This window comes from Vicugna pacos, chromosome 32 (genome assembly GCF_048564905.1).
Source record: "Vicugna pacos chromosome 32, VicPac4, whole genome shotgun sequence".
Taxonomy (NCBI): Eukaryota; Metazoa; Chordata; class Mammalia; order Artiodactyla; family Camelidae; genus Vicugna; species Vicugna pacos.
Genome location: NC_133018.1, coordinates 18,636,985 through 18,657,424, shown reverse-complemented (window position 1 = coordinate 18,657,424; position 20,440 = coordinate 18,636,985). Strand labels below are relative to the sequence as shown.

Here is a 20,440-nt window from a genome sequence, read left to right as displayed (position 1 = left end):
GCCCTCCCTTCCTTCCTGTCCTGCCTTCAAAGTCAGAGGTCTGGGTGGAAGGTCAGCGCCCCGCCTGAGGGGGCTCCCCCAGAAAAAGAGGACTGATTTATGGTGCCCAGGAGCTGGGCGGCCGCAGAGCCTGGCCAGCACCTCTGACTGCCTCGCCTCGCCTCCCCGCTGGCCTTGCCCCAGGACAGGGCCGCAGCCGCAGACTCCGGCACCTCCGCCAGGTCCCGGCTCTGCCCTGTGCACCCCCGGCACACACCCACACACTCTGCTCTCCTTAGGGCACTGCTCGCAGGGTCCTCCCTGTGGGAGTAGTGATCTCTGTGCTCCCACGGAAAAGCAGGCTCAGCAGGAGGGACAGGATCCTCGGCCCTGGGTGAGCCCTCGCAGGTCCAGCCTGGCTTCAGGGAGGGGGCTGGGGGCAGCTTCTCTCTGAGGCTGCTGTCCCTCCAGTACTGGGGCACCTTCCCTTTCCCCTCCACACATGTACTGCTTGTGTTTCTGTGTTTTCCTGCTGTGGTTCTTTTTTCTTTTATTTTTTACTGTGGTCAAAATTTACCATCTTAAACCATTTTTTAAAAATCATTTATTTATTTACTTTGTTTTTTGATGGGGGGAGGTAATTAGGTTTATTTATTTATTTATTTTAACGGCAGTATTGGGGAATGAACCCAGGACCTCCTGCATGCTAGGCAAGCACTTTACCACTGAGCTATACCCTCCCCCCTCCATCTTAACCATTTTTAAGTGTAGTTATGTTACCTGTATGCTCATTGTTGTGCAAACTGATCTCTGGAACTTTTTCATCTTGCCGAATGGAACCTATATCCATTGAACAGAAACTCCTCTTTCCCCCTCCCCTAGCCCCTGGCAACCGCCTTTCTACTTTCTGTTTCTAATTGTGACGACTTTAGACACCTCATGTAAGTGGAATTAGGCAGTATGTCTCCTTCTATGAGCTTATTTCACTTAGTTCAACGTTCTCAAGTTTCTTTCACATTGTAGCATGTGCCAGGATTTCCTTCTTTTAAAAGGCTGAATAATATTCCATTATATGGATATACTGCGTTCTCTTTGTTCATCTGTTGATGGGCATATAAGTTGCTTCCAACTCTTGGTTATGCTGCGGGGGAATATGCGTGTGCCTGTTTCTCTTTGAAATCCTGTTTTGAATTCTTTTGGGCCCAGGAGTAGGATTGATGGATCATATGATAGTTCTCTTTTTAATTGTTTGAGGGATCTCCATACTGGTTCCCCACAGTGATGGCTCCGTTTCCCATTCCCACCAGTAGTGCACGAGGGTTCCAGTTTTCCCCACATCCTCGCCAACACTCTTTATTTTCTCTTTTTTGATAGTGGCCATCCTGATGGGTGTGAGATGGACCTCGTTGTAGTTTCGATCTGCATTTCCCTGATGACTAGTGATGCTGAGCATCTTTTCCTGTGATTCTTGGTCATTTGTAGGCCTCCTTTTTACAAATGTCTATTAAGTCCTTTGCCTGTTTTTAAATTGTGTTAGTATTTTTGTTGTTGAGTTGTAGGAGTTCTTCTTGTATTCTGGGTGTTAACCCCTCTCAGGTACGCAGTTTGTAAATATTTTCTCCCATTGTGTAGGTTGCCTTTTTACTCTGTTGACTGTTTCCTTTGCTGTGCAGAATGTTTTTTGAGTCTCACAGCTTGTGTTTTTGTTACCTGTACCCAGGTCATTTGAATGGATTTCAGGAAATTTGAGTGCCCCCTTGAAATTAAATACAAGTCTTTTTCTGTGTGCATGTGTGTCTGTGCGTTTTTCTGGAGTGAGAGTCCATGACCTGTTGCATTCTGCAGCGGTTTAAGAGAGGTTGTCTGTAGGGACTGTGGGTTTTGAAAGTGTCACCTAAAACTTGGCATGTTAGCAGTGCCCCAGGACTGTCTTCTCCTTCAGCCGTACTTTCTCTTTTACCCCCTCCCTCCCCTGCCATCCCGTTCTTTGCAGCTCTGGTGCCTAGCCCGGCGCCTGGCACAGGGCGTGTCGGTGGAAGGAAACCTCACTTACATGTGTGTCTTCCTCTCCAACCTGACGTGGCTTCTGAGACTGATGGCAAATGCAGCCTCGACCTGACCCTCGCTCAGGACCTTCTTGCTCTTCTTCCAGCCTTTCCACTTTGTTGGGGCGCTCCCTGCCATGTTTTGCTCATCTCTGACCTGTGCAGGCCCACCTCTATTCCTTCTCCTGGACCTTCTCCCTGATGTGCCGGAGTCTCCCTCTTCCCATCAGCATCAGCAGCCTCCCCTTTGCGCCTCTCTCGGGGAGGCTTCCTCCCCAGACTTCATCGCTTCCCACTGCCCCACACTGTCTCCCTCTAGCCCCGGCCTGGGTCTCTGCAGTGGTTTTGCCTCTGGTTCTCCCTCATCACCTACTTCAGAGCCAGTCTCCACCCCTCACCCAGTTCCCATCACAGACCATCCTCTGACAGCCAGGTGTGCCCTTCAGCATCCCCAGCTCTGGCCCACTGTGCTCCCCGGCCCCGGGCGGTCTGGCCTGCTCCTTGCTGCTCAGCACATCCGGCTCTTGCTTCTCCATCCTTGTTCACAGCGATCTGTCCTCTTGGAGGCCCCTTTTGCCCTTCCTGCTCCCCACTTTTCTCTGCCCAAAGGTGCCTAAATTCCCTGTCCTGCGAGTCCTCCAGAAACAGCCTCGCTGCCCCTGGTAGCACTTGCACAGGGCTTTCCCGTGTTTTCCTAGGACTTCAGCGTGTTCTCTCTTCATCTTCCCAAACATCTTGAGGTAGCAGCCGTCTTCCTCCCTCCTGTTCCCCTCTCGGTTGCTGGCCTCAGGTTTTAGCAGATCTTTATTAAGTATTTGCTGAATGACCGATGACTCTTTTGCCTTCAGTGTTTTTTATTTGAACACAAAGGTTTGTGTCATGTTACAGGCTTTTTCAGTTATCGGCAGAGTGTATATCCCAGCTTATTTGAAGACACTGTAACTCAGTTTAATAAAAATTGGTGCTGTATTTCCCCTGGTTTCCCGGTGCTAGGAGGTGTGTAAGGAGGAGAGTGAGCGAGCCCTGGCCTGTCCATGGGGATGTACAGTCTAATGCACCAGTTCTCACACTTTGTGGTCTCAGGACCCATTTACCCTCTTAAAAATGATGAGAAACCCAAAGAGCTTTTGTTAATGTGGGTTATTTATTTATTAATATTACTATAATAAATTTTAAAAATATTTTAAATTCATTTAAAAATTACTAGAAACCCACTATATATTAACATAAGTAACATTTTTTATTGAGAAATAACTACCTCTTCCACAATGGAAATGATGAGTAGGGAAAATGGCATCCTTTTATGTTTTTGTAAATGTTTTTTGTGTCTGGTTCATCAGAAGAGACCTGGATTTTCACATTTGCTTCTATATTCATTCTGTTGTGATGTTGTTTTGGAGGAACTTTATGAGGAAAATCTGGCCTCATAAATACGCATCTGGGAAAGGGAGGAGTATTTTAATAGCCTTTTCAGATTATTGTGGATGCACCACCAGAACTCAACAGGTGGCAGTTGCTTGAAGGTTAGTTGCAAAGTGGAATCTGAAACTGTATCAGTGAACTCTTCATACTGCTACATTAAAATTCATTACTCTTTCTCGTGCCTCCGGTAGCTCATGCATACTGTTGTAACATCATACACTGGTCATTTGGAAAATACTGGCTAACCGAGTTCTACAGATTTTCCAAATATGGGCACATAACATTACACAATGTTAAAAAAAAATCGCCTTTGTTAACACCATGACCAGCGTGCCCTCAGAAAAGTCTTTAACTATTGGGAAGCTGTCTAGTTCATGGTGGCTACTATAAGTTTTCCAAAATTCTAATTTTTGGTTGAAAATTTGAATTTCATCATCCACAACAAGTGCTTTATTTTTCTGGAAGGAACAGGTTCACTAGTTTCATCTTTGAGAAAATGTGCCATTACCCATGGTTTTTTATTATCAGTCATTCTTCCAAGTAAAATGATGTTCTATGGAAACGTGGCCAGTTCAGCTCACAGCTCGGTCACAGGAGTGCTTTTCCTTCAGATAGCCATTGTCCTTTGGTGTACAGCTGAGGTAGTTAATGCATGCTTCCTATTTTGTCATGCAGAATATTAAAAGGATGTGTACTCAAAGGTCAAAGTTTTAATAAAATTCACAATTTTTAGTGCTTTATCAACAACGTTCTTAAGTGAAACTGATGATCTTTTTAAGGAGCGTGTGGCCAGGAATAGCCTACTGACTCCCAGGGCACTTTGGAGCCCCTGCACTGACAGGTGCCAATAGTTTCACCCACCCGTGCAAATGCCAATGCAGTGAAAAAGGCAGATAACGTCTTCGTAGTATTCTGAAGATAGTTTGATCTCCCTGGAAAGGTTTGGGGACCCCAGAGTCCTTGGCCTGTGGTTTGATAGCTGCCAAAGAGATGCAGCCACAGCATCGACTTACGGATCTGGGCTCAGTTTATGCCCCACTGCCTTTCTCAGGTCTTCTCTCAGATGTGAGGCTGTCCCTGGCTTCTGCTTTTCAAATTAGCCCTCCTTTCCCCCACCTCACGGCTGGCCTGGCCCGCCTTTATTTTTCTCCATTTCCCTTGTCACCATCCAACATGCCCTATTGCTCTTCATCTTGTCTCCCTCCCCACTAAAATGTAAGCTCAAGATAGCAGAGATTCGTGCGTGGTGTTTACTGATGTCACTGGCACTTGGAGGGGTACCCGGCACCCGGAAGTAGTAGCTGGAGAGTATCTGAGTGAACGAATGGCTGATGGGCAGTGCCCGGGCCGGCCCTCCCACGGCTCCTGGCAGCAGAGCAGCTCACAGCCTCTGACCTGTTCCCCATGGGGTCCTGGCCATGCTGACTCCTTTGTGTTCTCCCCGGCTCTTCAGCCAGTGCTGCCCCACACCGCTGTGTGCCTAGTGTGTGGCGAGGCGGGGAAAGAGGACACAGTGGAAGAGGAAGAAGGGAAGTTTAACCTCATGCTCATGGAGTGCTCCATCTGCAACGAAATCATCCACCCTGGATGCCTTAAGGTGAGCAGCCTTGAGGGCATCTGAGTGCTGCTCGGTGCCTCACCCAGGGCCTCTGGTGGTGCTGATGCTGGCAGGGGTTGGGAGGTGGGGGGAGTGAGGCTAGCTTCCTTCCCTGGAGGACCTCTGAGTCAGGGGGATTCTGAGTGTCAGATGATGAGCAGAGGGCAGGAGGGTCTGAAGTCGCTCAGACCTTCCACCCATGTCTTTGAGGCAGCGAACACACTCTCCACCTCCCAGGACCTCAGAACCACAGAGAGTCCCCAGAGTCTTGCACCTGGACCAGGGGAGGGTGGATCCCGTAGCAGCAGGTGGTTGCATTCCTGTCCTGTGTGCCAGGAACCTGTTCCCTTGGTGTGCCCGGGAAGGACTGCCTTTTCCTGGGGACCGCCGTGCTGGGCCCCCCCGTCGTAGGCAGCAGGTTCCACCTTTGAAAGGAAGAGACTGCTCTGGGCTGGCACACACCTCATACCTTCTGTCCTAAGACAAGGTCATCATCCCTGGCACCTCCCTTCAGCCCAGGTGTTACCCTGTGTGTATCTGTGTTTAGAGAGATCAGAGGCTCTGAGGTGTCTGTCCCCTTCCCTCAGGGGTGACTGCGGGTTGTTTTGACTCTTACCCTATCCCCCAAACACACACACCTGCCACTTTGAGAAGGGGTTCTGTGATTTTTCTCTTGACCCCAGTCATCTCTCTCTCCCAGCTCAGAAGCTCCGGGAAGACAGGGGCAGCATGTTTGACTCGCTGATACCAGGCACCCAGTACGGTGCTTATTAAATGACTGTAGTTTATGGATCCTTGCTGGGTACCAGGCCCTGAGCTAATTGCTTTACATAAATCCACATAAATCCAATGAGACAGGCACACCCCACTTTATGGTGGAGGGTGCTGGCCCATAGACACGGAGGGATTTGCCAGGGATCCCTGAGCTGGGAAGAGGCAAGATCAGGATTGGAACCCTGACCCGAATCCAGAGCCACCTGTCTTAATCTCCCTTGTGTTCTGTTGGGCAAAGGTAGTGTGGAAATGGCGTTTGGGAGGGGGTGTTGATGCGCCCAGCAGGCCTGGCCTTGTCCACCCCCTCCCTGCTTGCTGACTGGTGTGTGTCCCTTGCAGATTAAAGAGTCAGAGGGCGTGGTCAACGATGAGCTTCCCAACTGCTGGGAGTGTCCAAAGTGTAACCACGCCGGCAAGACCGGGAAAGTGAGTGCCGGGCTCCAAGTCCCCGGGGTCAGCTCGGGGCGGGGTGCCCCTTGGCCTTGCCAAACCCAGCCTGTCCCTGCAATGGCGCAATGGCGATGTCGGCTTGGGGGGTCCTGCGGACTCGGGGACAAGTCCAAAGATATACAGTTCGCGTGTTCCTTCTCTGTTTTTGGCCTACAAGCAAAAGCGTGGCCCTGGCTTTAAGTACGCCTCCAACCTGCCTGGCTCCCTGCTCAAGGAGCAGAAGATGAACCGGGACAACAAGGAAGGACAAGAGCCTGCCAAGCGGAGGAGTGAGTGTGAGGAGGCCCCGCGGCGCAGGTCAGACGAGCACCCCAAGAAGGTGCCCCCTGATGGCATCCTGCGCCGAAAGTCGGACGATGTGCACCTGAGGAGGAAGCGGAAATATGAGAAGCCCCAGGAGCTGAGTGGCCGCAAGCGAGTACGGACTGGGAGCGGTGGGCCGCGAGGGGTGCCTGGCTGGTCCCGGGTGCAGGGGGCGGGGGCGGGGGCGGGGGCAGGCGCCTGGGAGAACTCCGGAGCTTGGCCTCTGGCTGCCCTGAGCCGATCACATTAAGTCCCTTGAGCCCGGCCCAGGAGAAAGGAGGGGAAAACCAGCGAGTCATTCCTCTTCCCACCTCTTTAGGCCTCGACGCTTCAAACGTCCCCGGGTTCTTCCTCTCACCTCTCGCCGAGGCCCCCTCTAGGCAGCAGCCTCAGCCCCTGGTGGAGATCCAGTCTCACTTACTTCCAGCAGCAGGTGCTCCCACGTCGCCCCGCCCTCCCGAGGCCCCCAAGGACTTGATGAGTCCTGGGCCACCCCCCCTACCCCTGCCCCACTGGCTCTTGAACCCATTGCCGCAGACCTCCGAGGCACCTGTTCACCGTAGCTTCCCAGGCCTCAGTCCCGGGGCGCTGGTTCGTGGTTTTGACGTGGGGCCTGGGAAGCTGAAGCTGCCGCGGGGAAGCCCTGCTGATCTGGGGAACCTCGGAGGATCCTGGCGGCCCCGCTCCGCCCACCGGCCCTTCCAGCATCAGCCACGAGGTGGCGCCTGGTTGTCTTCTCCCAGCTCCAGCCACTAAGGGCTCATTTGCGAATCCTGCAGACCGAGCCCCGGGGACTGGCTCCCAGAGAGCCCAGTCTAGCCTGAGTGGGCGACTGCACATCTCTGGGTCTGTCCAGGGGTGGGAGGTCCATTGGGTGGGGACAGGTCAACCACCCTCCGCCACTTCCAGCTTCTTCCTTAAAACCAGCAGGCAGGGCCCACCCGTCTGTCAGCATGGAAGAGGTGGAATTTGTTGGGAAGGTGACCCCCCCAGCCTCTCTTCTGGAGACTGTGGGCTCGTGGTGGGGTTGGATGTAGAGGGAACCAAACCCCACGAACCCTGGGAGCAAGCTCTGTATCCTTTCTTTCCTGTGACAGCTAAAACCTGGCAAAGAAGATAAGCTTTTCAGGAAAAAGGTACCATCTCCCTCCTCGCCCCAGGCCCACTCCTGGGACAGTGGGGTGGAGGGTGGGGAGGCCTGAGTGGGCCCATTCCTGGGCCAGGGGCTTACCTACCTGTGCTCCCCTCCTCCCTCAGAGGCGGTCCTGGAAGAACGCTGAGGACCGGATGGCTCTTGCCAACAAGCCTCTCAGGCGGTTCAAGCAGGAGCCAGAGGACGACCTGCCAGAGGCGCCCCCCAAGACCCGGGAGAGCGACCACTCCCGCTCCAGCTCCCCCACCGCGGGGCCCAGCACCGAGGGGGCAGAGGGCCCCGAGGAGAAGAAGAAGGTGAAGATGCGCCGGAAGCGGCGGCTCCCCAACAAGGAGCTGAGCAAGGAGCTGAGCAAGGAGCTCAACCAGGAGATCCAGAAGACGGAGAGCAGCCTGGCCAACGAGAACCACCAGCCCATCAAGTCGGAGCCCGAGAGCGAGAATGAGGAGCCCAAGCGGCCCCTGGGCCTCTGCGAGCGCCCCCACCGCTTCAGCAAGGGGCTCAACGGCACCCCCCGGGAGCTGCGGCACCAGCTGGGGCCGGGCCTGCGCAGCCCGCCCAGGGTCATCTCCCGGCCCCCTCCCTCTGTGTCCCCGCCCAAATGCATCCAGATGGAGCGACACGTGATCCGGCCGCCCCCCATCAGCCCCCCGCCCGACTCACTGCCCCTGGATGATGGGGCGGCCCACGTCATGCACAGGGAGGTGTGGATGGCCGTCTTCAGCTACCTCAGCCACCAAGACCTGTGTGTCTGCATGCGGGTCTGCAGGACCTGGAACCGCTGGTGAGGGGGCGCTGGCTGAGCTGGGAGGTGGAGGCAGCAGGTGCCTGGCCCCGGGTTGGACCGCAGGCTAAGGCTTAGGCTAGACCAGGGATGGCACATGTGTCCCCACTTGAGTCACTCGTGATGCTGCTTTCTAAGCCCAGTCCTGCTTAAGTATCCTTCTCAAAGAGTTCTGGGCAGCTTCAGCAGTCCAGTCAGTGTGGTCCTGTCGTCGAAGAGGTGAACCCTATTTGCTTTCCTGTTTTAGCTCCTTGGGAAGTGAACTAAGGACCAGGTGGAGTCCTTGTCCTTCAAGTTAAGTTAGCCCAGGTTAAGAGTGAGTGTGCTGGTTACTGATCTTCATCCCTGCTTTGATAGTTCCCAGCTTTCTGACCTTCATCTGTGAACAGGCGTGGTGCCTGCCTCGCAGGTGGTTTTGAGATGTGGCCTGCGGAGGGTGTACTAAAGCCCCGGTAAACGCTTTGTGGAGAGCAGATGCTGGTGCTTTCCTGGGGCGGGGGTGCTGTAGCCTTCAGAGCAGAGACACCCAGATATGAACAAGACAAACGAAACAAGGTCCAGAGGGCGAAGTTAAGGAGCCTCCCCTTGGGCTTGGTAGGTGGGGGACTGACCACAGCCAACAGGGGCTCCCCAAGTGAGCCCCCAACTCTGATGCTGCCCCCTTCACTGGGCCTGGCCCCCAGGTGCTGCGATAAGCGGTTATGGACCCGCATCGACCTGAACCACTGCAAGTCCATCACACCCCTGATGCTGAGTGGCATCATCCGGCGACAGCCTGTCTCCCTGGACCTCAGCTGGACCAATATCTCCAAGAAACAGCTGAGCTGGCTCATCAACCGGTTGCCTGGTGAGCCCTGGGCCAGGTACCCCCAGTGTGCAGTAACGGGGGCTGGGGTGTGTCACCTGACCTGCCGCCCCACCCCCTTGTCCCCCCAGGGCTCCGAGACTTGGTGCTGTCGGGCTGCTCGTGGATCGCAGTCTCAGCCCTCTGTAGCTCCAGTTGTCCGCTGCTCCGGACCCTGGATGTCCAGTGGGTGGAAGGACTAAAGGATGCTCAGATGCGGGATCTCCTGTCCCCGCCTACGGATAACAGGCCTGGTGAGTGGCCGGACCGGGAGTGTGCCCAAGGGGGTCACATGGAGGTGGTGTGACCGAGCTGTGCTGTTGGGTCTGGTTTTCACCACAGACCCCATCTGACACTCATATCCTTGAGGCTTCTCTGGCCTCAGCCCTTCTCCAGGGGATGCAGAGCTGAGTCCCAGCGGCTGTTCTCGGCAGCCTTGGGCACAGACGGGATCTGTGAGAGGGCAGAGCTTCCTCTGCACACCCAGGACGCCATTCTGGGAGCTCTACGTGCATGTGACTGCTTCTCTGTTAATTTATCCTTCAGGGTCAGCATGGGCAGACAGGGCCTCACAGGGTAGAGACCTCCTTAGTTGGGTTGCAGGGGTCACTGCTTCCCGCCAGTTGCTTAAATGAGGAAACCGTGGTGACCCAGAGGTGCTGTGCTGTCTCTGCCCCAGTTGGCTGAGCACTGCTGGTGGAATTCAGGCTCTGTGTTTCTAGATCTTCTGACTATAAAGAATCTGGAAGTGATATGGAATCTTTTGATTTTTAAATGTTGGAACCAGTTCTGATCTTATGGGGGAAACACTTAATGGCTAAATGAAACCGAGGTGTTCTGTCTGGCTGGTGGGCCTTTTAGGGTGTCATGTCAGGGTGACATCTTGCCTTTCTCCTCCTGCCCTCAGGTCAGATGGACAATCGGAGTAAGCTCCGGAACATTGTGGAGCTGCGTCTGGCTGGCCTGGACATCACAGACGCCTCCCTGCGGCTCATCATTCGCCACATGCCCCTGCTCTCCAAGCTCCACCTTAGTTACTGTAACCATGTCACTGACCAGTCCATCAACCTGCTCACCGCTGTGGGCACCACCACCCGAGACTCCTTAACCGAAATCAACCTGTCAGGTCAGTCGGGGGCACCCATCAGAGTCTGCCCAGGACCTGGTGGGATGGGCTGGGAATTTCACATTTGTTGGGAAATACTCATGTGCCTGCTAACAGGGTCGCTAACAGTGTCAAGTACTGTGACATACCAGCAAACAAGACAGACACACAGCCTAGTCTTGAGGGGAAACGTGCATTAAACAAGCATTACTAGGTATTTAATAATTGCTGCCCCCAAAATAGTGCTAGTAGCAGTGAGAGCCTGTAGCAGTGGTTCTTGACCCAAAGTATGGGCTAGAAGAGCTTCCCTTGGGTGGTGTGGGCAGGCTGGTGGCTGGCAGCAGGCGATGTGGGAGCAGCTGGAGGTGAGGTGGCCAGCCCAGTGGAGTGAGCGGCTTGGTTTCTGCCACTGTTGTCACTTCCGTGTCTGTCTCCTGACACTGCTGTCCAGGGGCCTGTTGTTGAAAAGAAGAAAACCCCACAGCTGGTGCCGTTATTAAAGCTCTGTGTCTGCACACACACTGCGGGACCCTCCCTCCCGCCACTTACGGATGGGCCGACGTTGGCTCCTGAGGACTTGGGGCACAGCCGACGGGGAGGCGGGCAGAGAGAGGCCACGCATGCTGCCCACCCGCAGTCCAGCTAACCCACTTCTGGGCTGATCACTTAGGGTGGTCAGATTGGGTGTGTAAGATTTGAATGAGACTGAAAACAGAAAAAGAGAAAAACTGTTTTCTCCAGAAATTTCCAAGTAACACACGATGCCTTCACCTCATTTAAATTACATTTTGACATGATCTGCTCTGATGTTTTGCTGCATCAAGATTCACATGCTGTTTAGCTGTCGGCCTTTCTTCATCCCACATTCATCCCCGAAAAGCACCCTCCTGTCACCAGGGCTGCGGCTGAGCGGGAGTGGGGTCTGGGTGGTGTGTGCTCATGCTGCGCCTCGGTGCCTAGGGAGCCTCCCTCCTCCACGGGGAGCTTTGATGGCGGGTGGCCGCACCCCCTGGAGGCAGAGAACGGAGCCACTCCAAGGTGGTTTTCACTGAGGACCCGGCTCCAGGCTTAGCTCGGGGTCTTGGACTGATGCTGGGGGTGCCCTGTGGAGAAGGGCTGGGCAGTAATGCACTGTCTTCATTTATCTAATTTAGTTCCTACGTGTGTGTGGCAGAGATCCCAGTGGGAATCCTCATGCCCTGCAGCTCAGTCCATGGTGTGTTTGTATACATCGTCTTTTGCACTTTGTTTCCCACCATGATCCATTCCGCTCCTCCTTTTGTCTCACGACCTGCAGATCTCTGCATTTGTGTTCAGAGCTGTGACGCACAGGAAGAGACTCCAGACCCAGTCCCTCCTAGATTCCTTTCTTGTTAAAATGTTCTCCCCTCCTGTCGTATAACTAGTTAAGTTTCTGCCACAAAACGGGTGACACTTAACACGTGTCCAGATGCTTCATGTGGTTGGAGGATCGGGTCTGGTGACGCGGTGAGGCCTTGGTTGTCCAGCTTTTGATACTCAGGCTGGGTTTTATAGAGAAACGCTAGTTGGGTGCTCAAGGTGGCCCTTTCCCCTCCTGATTCTCACCTGGAGGCAGTGACCTTCCACTCTCTTCCAGTGCTTCCTCCATCTTTCCAGACAGCAAGCCCACAATGCTATTTCTTGGGTTTCTTTTTCATTTTTTCCTCTTCAGACACTGTTACTCTGCCATGTTGAACACAAGGATTACTCGTCATACCTTCTCTGACTCCGCCCTTTTCTCCCTCCGTCTTCCCAGTTTGTGGTTGAGTCACTGTTGTTCACCTGATTACGGCCATGGCAGTATTGTTCTCTGTTGAGCCAAAGTGTGTATTATGAGTATGTTTCCTTCATTGCACAATTTTTTGTTTTGTTTTCCCTGGAGTTAATAATTGCTTCATTTTTGTTTGCTTAGTTTCTGAACAGTACTCTCCTGAGTACTGTCCTTTCCCCACACAAACTATCAGGTCCCCGACCAGTCTTTGTAGGAAACCACCCTCCTGGACTCCTTTGCCTCCTGCCCCGCCCCCATTTGAACTTGGCCATTTCTGCCTGCGGCACAGCTGCGGTCCTGGGACTTACCTGGTCTCTGTCTTGTGCAGGGGCCCCTCTTTCTTTGGTCCTGTATCTTCTTTCTTGGCTTATATATTTGCTTACTTGGTGGAGGACGTCTTCCAGACCTTGTACATCTGAAATTGGTTTTATAATAGCTCACGTTTAATTGATAGCTGGTTATAGAGTCCATATTAGGGAACTGTGTTGTTTCATAAAGTGGGAGGCACTGCTCATCTGTCTTCTGCCTTCCAGAGCACACATCCAAAATGATTTGATTCCTAATCCTTTAATGAGTAATCTCTCTTTGGAAGCTTGTGGGACATGTTGCCTCTAAGTTTTCTGCAGGTATTGATGAGGAAGTTTGAGTCTTGGTTTGAGTCTGCTTTAATCTACCACCTTGAACATTCATAAGCAAACATTCTTTCACTCTCTCAATTTGGAAATGTGTGTCCTCCAGTTCTGGGAAAGCCCCTTGAATTATTTTATTTCCTTCCCTTCTGTTTTCTTTCTTTACTAAGCCCTCTGGTGCCTTTACTCTTTTTCTCCTATTTCCCACCTCTGTGTCTTTTTGCTCTATTTTCTAGTTTTCCTCCACTTATCACATAATTCATACAGTTGACTCTTGAACAACGCAAGGCTAGGGGTGCGAGCCCTCTGCACACTCAAAAGTTTGCGTATAGCTTATAGTTGGCCCTTGGTATCCGCACTTCCTCCAGAAGCTCAGATTCTACCACCTTGGAATCGTGTAGCGCTGTATGTAGTATTTACCGTTGGAAAAAACCTGCATGAAAGTGGACCCACACGGTGCAAACCTCTTGTTGCTCAAGGCTCATCTGTAGTGCGCTTTTCATTTCTGCTGTCTTTAGGTTTGAGCATACGAAGCTGCTCTTTATGTGGGTCAAAAACCGTCAATATTGGCAGTTTTCGTGTGGTGTGACCTATGTTTTTGATTTCACAGCTGTGTTTTGTTCTCTGAACTTTTATAGAGTGGCCTGGATCTTGATGTTGTCCATCCTAAAGATCCTGTGGTTTTATTTTCTTCTCCACATAGACCGTCCATTCCTTCCAGTGCAGTCCTTGGCCTGCCCAAGCGGCCGTCCTCTGATTAGTGTCAACACGTGGTTGTCTGCTCAGGCGGTCGGGGGCTCTGGGCGCACAGTGGGAGCCGGTCTGCTGTGGACATCGGTTGGATGGTCGGTGTGGGTCTTGTCTTTTGGGGAAGCCCAGACGTGACATCTTCCCATCTTTCCTCTGAAGCTGGTCAGGGTTGCCAAAGGACTCTTACCCCTTGACCTCCTCACTGAAGGGTTCAGGCTGGGCTTCTGGTGTCCAGAGCTTGGCAGGGAAGGAAGCTGGGGCCTCAACAGGCAGCAGGTAACTTTTCCTGTAAGCCCTGTCTGTGGGAGGGCGCCCCTACCTTGCACGGTTGCCTGGTGGCGCCCGGCCTAGAGCCCTTCTCTTGCCCAGACACAGCTCCCCTCTTCTGCTGGGGAAGGGAGTCTCTGCCTCTTACTGCTTTTTAAACAGGTTTTAACTTGTCTGTCCATCTCCAACCCCACTTCCAGGGTCCCTGTTGCTTCCAGCACCTCAACCTGTGAGGTCTTCTGTAGACTAAATCTGCTTCTCCGCTTTCCCTTAAGCCAGTTTGGGGTTAAGTCTCCTCAGTCTACTGAATTGTTACCCCTTCATAGCTTCTGTAATTTTTTTAAAAAATTGTTTTTTATTATGGTGAGATACAAGTAACATAAAATTTACCACTCTAACCATCTTTCAGTGCACAGTTCACTGGCATTAAGGACATACACGTTGTTGTGCAGCCACCGCCACCCTCGTCCCCAGAAGGTCCTCTTCACCCCGTCAGGAACTGGGTCCTGCTACACAGTAGCTCCCCCTCCCTTTGTCCTCCCACCGTGGCAACCACGGTTCCACTTTCTGGGTACCTCACATAAGTGGGATCATGCAGTAGTTTCTTGTGTGACTGACTGACTTTACTTAATGTAATGTCCTCAGGGTTCATCCGTAGTACAGCACGGGTCAGAATTCCCTCCCTTTTATAAAGCTGAAACGTATTCTGACAGACACTGGAGTTGCTTCCATCTTTTGGTTGAGAGTAATGCTGCTTTGAACATGGGTGTGCTAATTGTTTGGGTGTGTACCCTGAGACTCAGCTGGGCCATGTGGTAATTCTGTGTCCAGGGTTTTTGAGGAACTACTGTATTGTTTTGAGTAGCAGCCGCACTGTTTTACCTTCCCACTTACAGCACAAAGGGCTCCAGTTTCTCTGCATCCTTGCTAATGCTTATTTTCTGGGTTATTTTTAATAGCCATTCTAAGGGGTATGATTTCAGTGTGGTTTTGACTTCACTTTCCGTAATGACTAGTGATGCTGAGCATCTTTGCATTTGCTTATTTGCCTTCAGTACATCTTTGAAGAAACTTTCTACTCATGTCCTTTGCCCGCTTTTCCATCAGGTTTTTCTCTTGTTGACTTTTGGGAGTTCTTTATACATTCTAGCTGTTACTCCTTTACCAGAGACATGATTTGCAAATACTTTCACCCATCCTATTGTCTTTCTCACTCTTGATAGTGTCCTTTGTGCACAAGTTTTTAATTTTGATAAAATTTGTATCTTTTCTCTTTTGTTTCCGGTGCACACCATGTACACACTTGGCACATCTTCTGCTGTGACACAGCGCAGTGTCATGTCCCCAGCAGTGGGACCGCCGCTGTCAGAGCAGATGCAGGTGGCGGGATGGCCCCCACGCCCCTCTGCCCGCTGCCATTTCTGTAACCCTTGGGGGCCTGCTTTGGGTCACTCCATCCTCAATCTTCTAGCTTTACCTTCCCTCCCCTTATAGGATGTTACACATCCTTCATCACTTGCCTGCGGTAAGATTATAAAGGGGGGTTAGCATTTGAGACATTAATTACAACACGAAGGGAGACCCTTAGAAAAACTGAGGGGTCCTCCTCAGATCATCTCTTTGGCAGCATCCTTGTTGCTTTCCCATCTGTCTTCATCTGTTAGTGGCAGTGACGGGAGGCGGACAGCTTTCCATGACCTTGGTCCATGTTCGTGGATGCTGCCTTTACACGGTGCCTGAAAGGTGTATCCCGCACTCTGTGAGCTTCTGTGCACAGACTCCGTGCAGACCTGCGGAGAGCGTTTGAAGGGTCTCCCCGGATCGAGGTGGTCCGCTCTTTGGTGACTTGTGTGGTTCTGGGGCTGGGCTTCCTCTCGCCAACCCCTAAGCTGGGGGGACTCTGGCAGGCCGGAGCCGGCACAGGCCTCGTACGTGTGATCGCAGTGTGCCCTTCCTGTTTGTATTCCTGCTCAACTTAATAGCAGAATGGAAGTGTGGACACTAGTGATGACAAGCAGAGGTCTCAGGCTTAATACTGCAGAAATCAAGGACTCACCCGGCTCAGTGTGGGGGAACTCTGAGCCTCAGACGCTAACTGGCACTGCAGAACTGACCGGGTTCAGTTCCACAAGTAAAGAGGACGACAGAAGCCAAGTGCACGTAGATGGACATACACGGTTGAAGTGCATCCACAGGGGAGGGTTTGAGATTCTGGTTTTGCTCTCTGGACCCTCTGCGGCCCCTCTAGCACACGGGGCTCCTGCACAGGTTTCAGGTCAACAGTGAAGGGCTGGCCCGCACGCCATGCCCCGTCTAAAGCGCTGGTGCCCAGTGAGCAGGGGGCCCCAGGATGGCCACGCAGGTGTTCACTGTCCCCTGTCTCTCCCTCCGGGAGTAAGGTATTAAATGGGAAAGGCAAGCTATTTTCCGATGCTGTGTGATCCTCTCCTGTAAAACCAGACAGGAGACCTGTTGGTGTGAGAATGTAGACATGCAGAGGAGGCTGTGTGGTAAAATTCTAAGGAGTTTCACTTGGAACGTGGGAACTTTTTTTCAAGCACTTGTGAACCTGGTTCCAGGCAGGTGGAAGCCCTGCCCATTTGAAAAGAGCTTTTAAGTTGCTGAGGGCCTGGGGAGGGCAGTGGGGCTCACCTCCGCGCTTCCTCCACCTCACGCTGTGTCCTCTTCCCCGCAGACTGCAATAAGGTCACTGACCAGTGCCTGTCCTTCTTCAAACGCTGTGGAAATATCTGTCATATTGACCTGAGGTACTGCAAGCAAGTTACCAAGGAAGGCTGTGAGCAGTTCATAGCTGAAATGTCTGTTAGTGTCCAGTTCGGGCAAGTGGAAGAAAAACTCCTGCAAAAACTGAGTTAGTCCAAGGACAAGCCTGTAAATACGGGGTGGGGGTGGGAGGGGACATGGCAGGGGAGGGTAAAAGACTTTTACAAAAACTAGGGCTTTTATTTTCAATCTGGAACTTGGAACAACAGACCATGGAACGATTCCACTTCACAAGTCTTGCCGAAGGAGAAGCCGTTCCACCACCCGTCCTGGGGAGGAGTGAGCCGGGCGCTCTCCTTTGGTCTTTCTGAATCAAAACTGCACTGCTTTCTGGACCATTTCTAAGGCGGCCTTTACCAAGAAGACATTCCTGTTGGAGAGGAGGATGGACTTGGGAGAAATTCGCTTACCGAACGAAGCATGAGCTTAGGAATTTTTTTTTGGTGGTGGTGTTTTTGTTTTGGACACCTTGTTCCTGGCAACTTTGGGGGTTTTGGTGTCAACATAAAGTGGACCACACACCACATCTGCCGTCTTGACATACTTGTTTGTTTGGTTTTGTTACATCTTACATTATGCAGAACTATTTTTGTACAAATTGTTTAAAAGTTATTTATGCAAGGTTTGAATGCATACCAGTGTTTTTATTGTTTTGAGATTGCCAACTTTCCTGGTTTCCTTAAGGTAGGAGAGAACTTAACCTGTGCTTCACTGATACAAACCCATCTACACACGTGCCCAGATCTGGCAAAGCAGGCTCAGACCTTCCAGTGAAAAGCATGTTCAACTGGAAGTCGAGCACCTGCTTTTTACATCAAGAACTTACATAATAAGCATGTTGTGGATATATGTACATTATAGTCAAGGTGAGACACTTTGCTAAATTTCCTCTGTATAGAGTTCACCTTTTTCTCAAAATTTTAAGATTCAGATTTCAGCCTTTGCACTCAGGAGGGTTTTGCTCCAGCATGAGCTCTTGTCTACATAGATCTAATTTATACAGTGAGTCAAGAAGCAGAATAAATGATCCAGCGTTTCTTCCCTTCTTTTCTCTCCTCTGAAGTGTGAGTTGAGTTCTCGTTTAAGGTTCCTAACACAGCTGTTTCCCAGTTGTAAAGTTACGCATTCACAAGTGCCATGGCTGTACGGTGGTGTGTTCCTAGACCTTCCCTGACGTGCTTTTACCTTTGTGGAATTTGTATAAACAGTTGTACAAAAAATCCAGCCGTGGCCTTGAGGGTTTCTGTTCTAGGGGTGCACTAGGAATCTGACTAGGAAGTCCAGGGCAGTGGTCTCAACATGAGTGTACATTGTTTTGAAGCCAGACAGGCTAAATTTTTTTCACCTGAGAAATGCAGCAGCCCCTTGGTACATGTTTTTTCCATCTTCAGAAAGAGATCTTGTTGTTTGTGGCGAATAAAGGTAATGGGAGAGAACTGTGCTACCCCAGTGTCCGTGTGAGAACTGCCGCAAAGGGCAGGATGGCTTAGCTGTGCTGGTGCCTCTGAGCACACCTGTATAAAGTAACTCCCACAGCCACCTGGCGCTTCCACTGCCACCCGGGGTGGGGCGTGTCCAATTCCTCAGCCTCCAGCTGAGGGAGGCCGCATCCTGCCCTGGTAACCTTGGGCGGGGGAGGCTGGAGGCACTTGGTTATGAGGTGACTTCCCCAGGGTGGGGGCGCAGACACGGAAACCAGCGAGAAGTTAGCTTTAGGTCATAGAACTCTTTTAAATGACAGGGCCCTGCTACCTCATACTCAGCACTGAACAACTGCTCTAGTCCCGAAAATGGAGAGGATAAGCCAGCTTCCTCCCTCCCTCCCTCCCTCCCTCCGTCAATGACGTAAGCCCCGGATCTGGTGGGACTGGCCTTCCTGCTAATGGCAGTTTCACACTGCTCCCCCATCTTTTTCTTTCTTTCTTTTTTTTTGACCATGCTGAAATGAACCTAGATGGAACCATACCTCCTGTTAATTTAAATCCAAAGAGCCTTTCTGACTCAGGTTGGAGACATCTGAGGCTGCTGCACCCCAGAATTTAACTCAGACAAGGCATTTAACAGAGGTAAGATTAGCTTAACACTCCATGGTTTATTTATAAAAATGTGGCTTACCTTGACAAGCCAGAGCATTCATCGTGGAGCACCCACACAAGAGGTCAAGTTTCAGTGTTCTTGGCAGCCCGAGTTCTGTGAACCTCCAAGTCAGAGTTACTCTGATGTCCAGTAAAGGCATCTTCTGCCTAAGAATTGTAAGAAACAGTGGTTTCCCGGTGGAATCTGGGCCATTTCTCCTGTAACACTTCCTGGAGCTCATAGGCCTGCTGAGAGAGGAGGTGAAGGGGGAGCTGCCAGGGCTGGGGAGCCGGCGTTTCCACAGGGACACCCACAGCACAGAGCATCTCTCTAGACATGAGGCAGGCGGGGGCAGGGCTCTGGTTACAGATGACCTGCCCCTCAAGTGTACTGAACAATCCAGTTAAGATTATACCCCAGTACAGTCTCATACAGACCTATACCTTCAAGAATGAACTTTAGACGAGGCCAGGCCAAGCTAGACGCTTGCACACAGCTGCTGAGCCCATACACCGTACCTGACGAAGTAAGGGAAGGACCATAAACCAGAGGGACTGCTTCCTGTGTGAGGTCACAACTTCTTAGAAAAGAGGAGAGGCTCCACCCCTGCTCCTCTGGGGATCCAACCTTTACAAAGGCAGGCACCATGGCCCGTCCAAAGCATCGACTGATTCTTCCAAACTGTGAGGATGGGGACAGAGACATCACTGTATTCCACTGTGGACCTCTGGAAATTAATCCGTATAGTCTGATAGATTACCTGTTGAGAGAATTAAAGAGGCGTGGCATGCAGGTAGGTAATGCAGATTCCAGGAAGAAATGTTAGTACCTGGCAATTCAGTTACTCCAAGCATCAAGCTTACTAAGCTAAGAATTTGTTGGCTTCTCACTAAGCAAAAGTTACTTCAAAATGTTACCTAAGGAGATCCACCATTAAGGGTTTCTGTTCGTTGCTAAAATAAGCACCTGAAACTTTACATTTATACATAAACAAACTGTTTTAAGCTTGTACATTTAAGACTATGTGCAATGAAGTCTCAATTTTCTAATTTAACTTCAGACAAACCTGCTGCTCAGCTTCTATTTCAATGTGTTTACTGTCACCTGCTGGCCTGGATTTGAAGACTTCCTCCTAATTAGTGATTTGTGGGGAACATTGACTTTCCAGAGTTCACTGTCTCACGAGAAGTACAAAGTGCTCCCAAAGCTTCAGCAGGGGCTGAGGTTTTACCGTCCATGTGAATTGTGGCCAGTACCCACCCTAGGCTCTGCAGGCAAACAGGAGAGAAGGGTATTTGAGAACATCCACAAGACCTTGATTTACATGCTTTGACCCTCAAAACCAGAAGTAGAAAACATTCTGCCTTAAGCAGAGAAGAGCAAGACTCTCTACCTCCCTGGCTGTAACTTTCAGCCCTTGTTGGGTTTTTTTTTTAATTCTATTTTTGTTTTCTTTGGCCGAGGTACTGGGGATTGAACTCAGAACCTCGTGCATACTAAGCACATGCTCTACCTCTGAGCTGTACCCACCCCTCTCAGGTCTTGTCGATTTGACTTCTGGATCCTGAGCACCTGAAGGCATGTGGTACACACTGCAGAGTCAAGATAAAACCCACTGGACTCAGCCAAGAAGTTAGATGTTTCCTAAAAACATACCTGCCCATGTCCAGTGGGAGTGAATCCACA

The 20,440-nt window shown here is 51.4% G+C and overlaps 1 protein-coding gene across 6 annotated transcripts in view; it reads left to right on the top strand.

Moving 5' to 3' along the window:
- KDM2B (lysine demethylase 2B) overlaps positions 1 to 17,902 on the top strand; it is a 107,196-nt gene extending 89,294 nt beyond the window's left edge. For 4 of the 6 annotated variants that reach the window (XM_072953499.1, XM_072953496.1, XM_072953498.1 and 1 more), the window contains 10 exons: positions 4,900 to 5,043; positions 6,157 to 6,244; positions 6,417 to 6,685; positions 6,890 to 7,003; positions 7,668 to 7,706; positions 7,828 to 8,507; positions 9,191 to 9,354; positions 9,444 to 9,605; positions 10,259 to 10,477; positions 16,590 to 17,902. In XM_072953499.1, the coding sequence (XP_072809600.1) occupies positions 4,900 to 5,043; positions 6,157 to 6,244; positions 6,417 to 6,685; positions 6,890 to 7,003; positions 7,668 to 7,706; positions 7,828 to 8,507; positions 9,191 to 9,354; positions 9,444 to 9,605; positions 10,259 to 10,477; positions 16,590 to 16,771 (2,061 nt within the window). In that variant the 3' untranslated portion in view covers positions 16,772 to 17,902. The remainder of the gene's footprint in view (positions 1 to 4,899; positions 5,044 to 6,156; positions 6,245 to 6,416; positions 6,686 to 6,889; positions 7,004 to 7,667; positions 7,707 to 7,827; positions 8,508 to 9,190; positions 9,355 to 9,443; positions 9,606 to 10,258; positions 10,478 to 16,589) is intronic. The other 2 variants (XM_072953497.1, XM_072953501.1) reach the window with 1 other exon arrangement.
- The last annotated feature ends 2,538 nt before the right edge of the window (positions 17,903 to 20,440 follow it).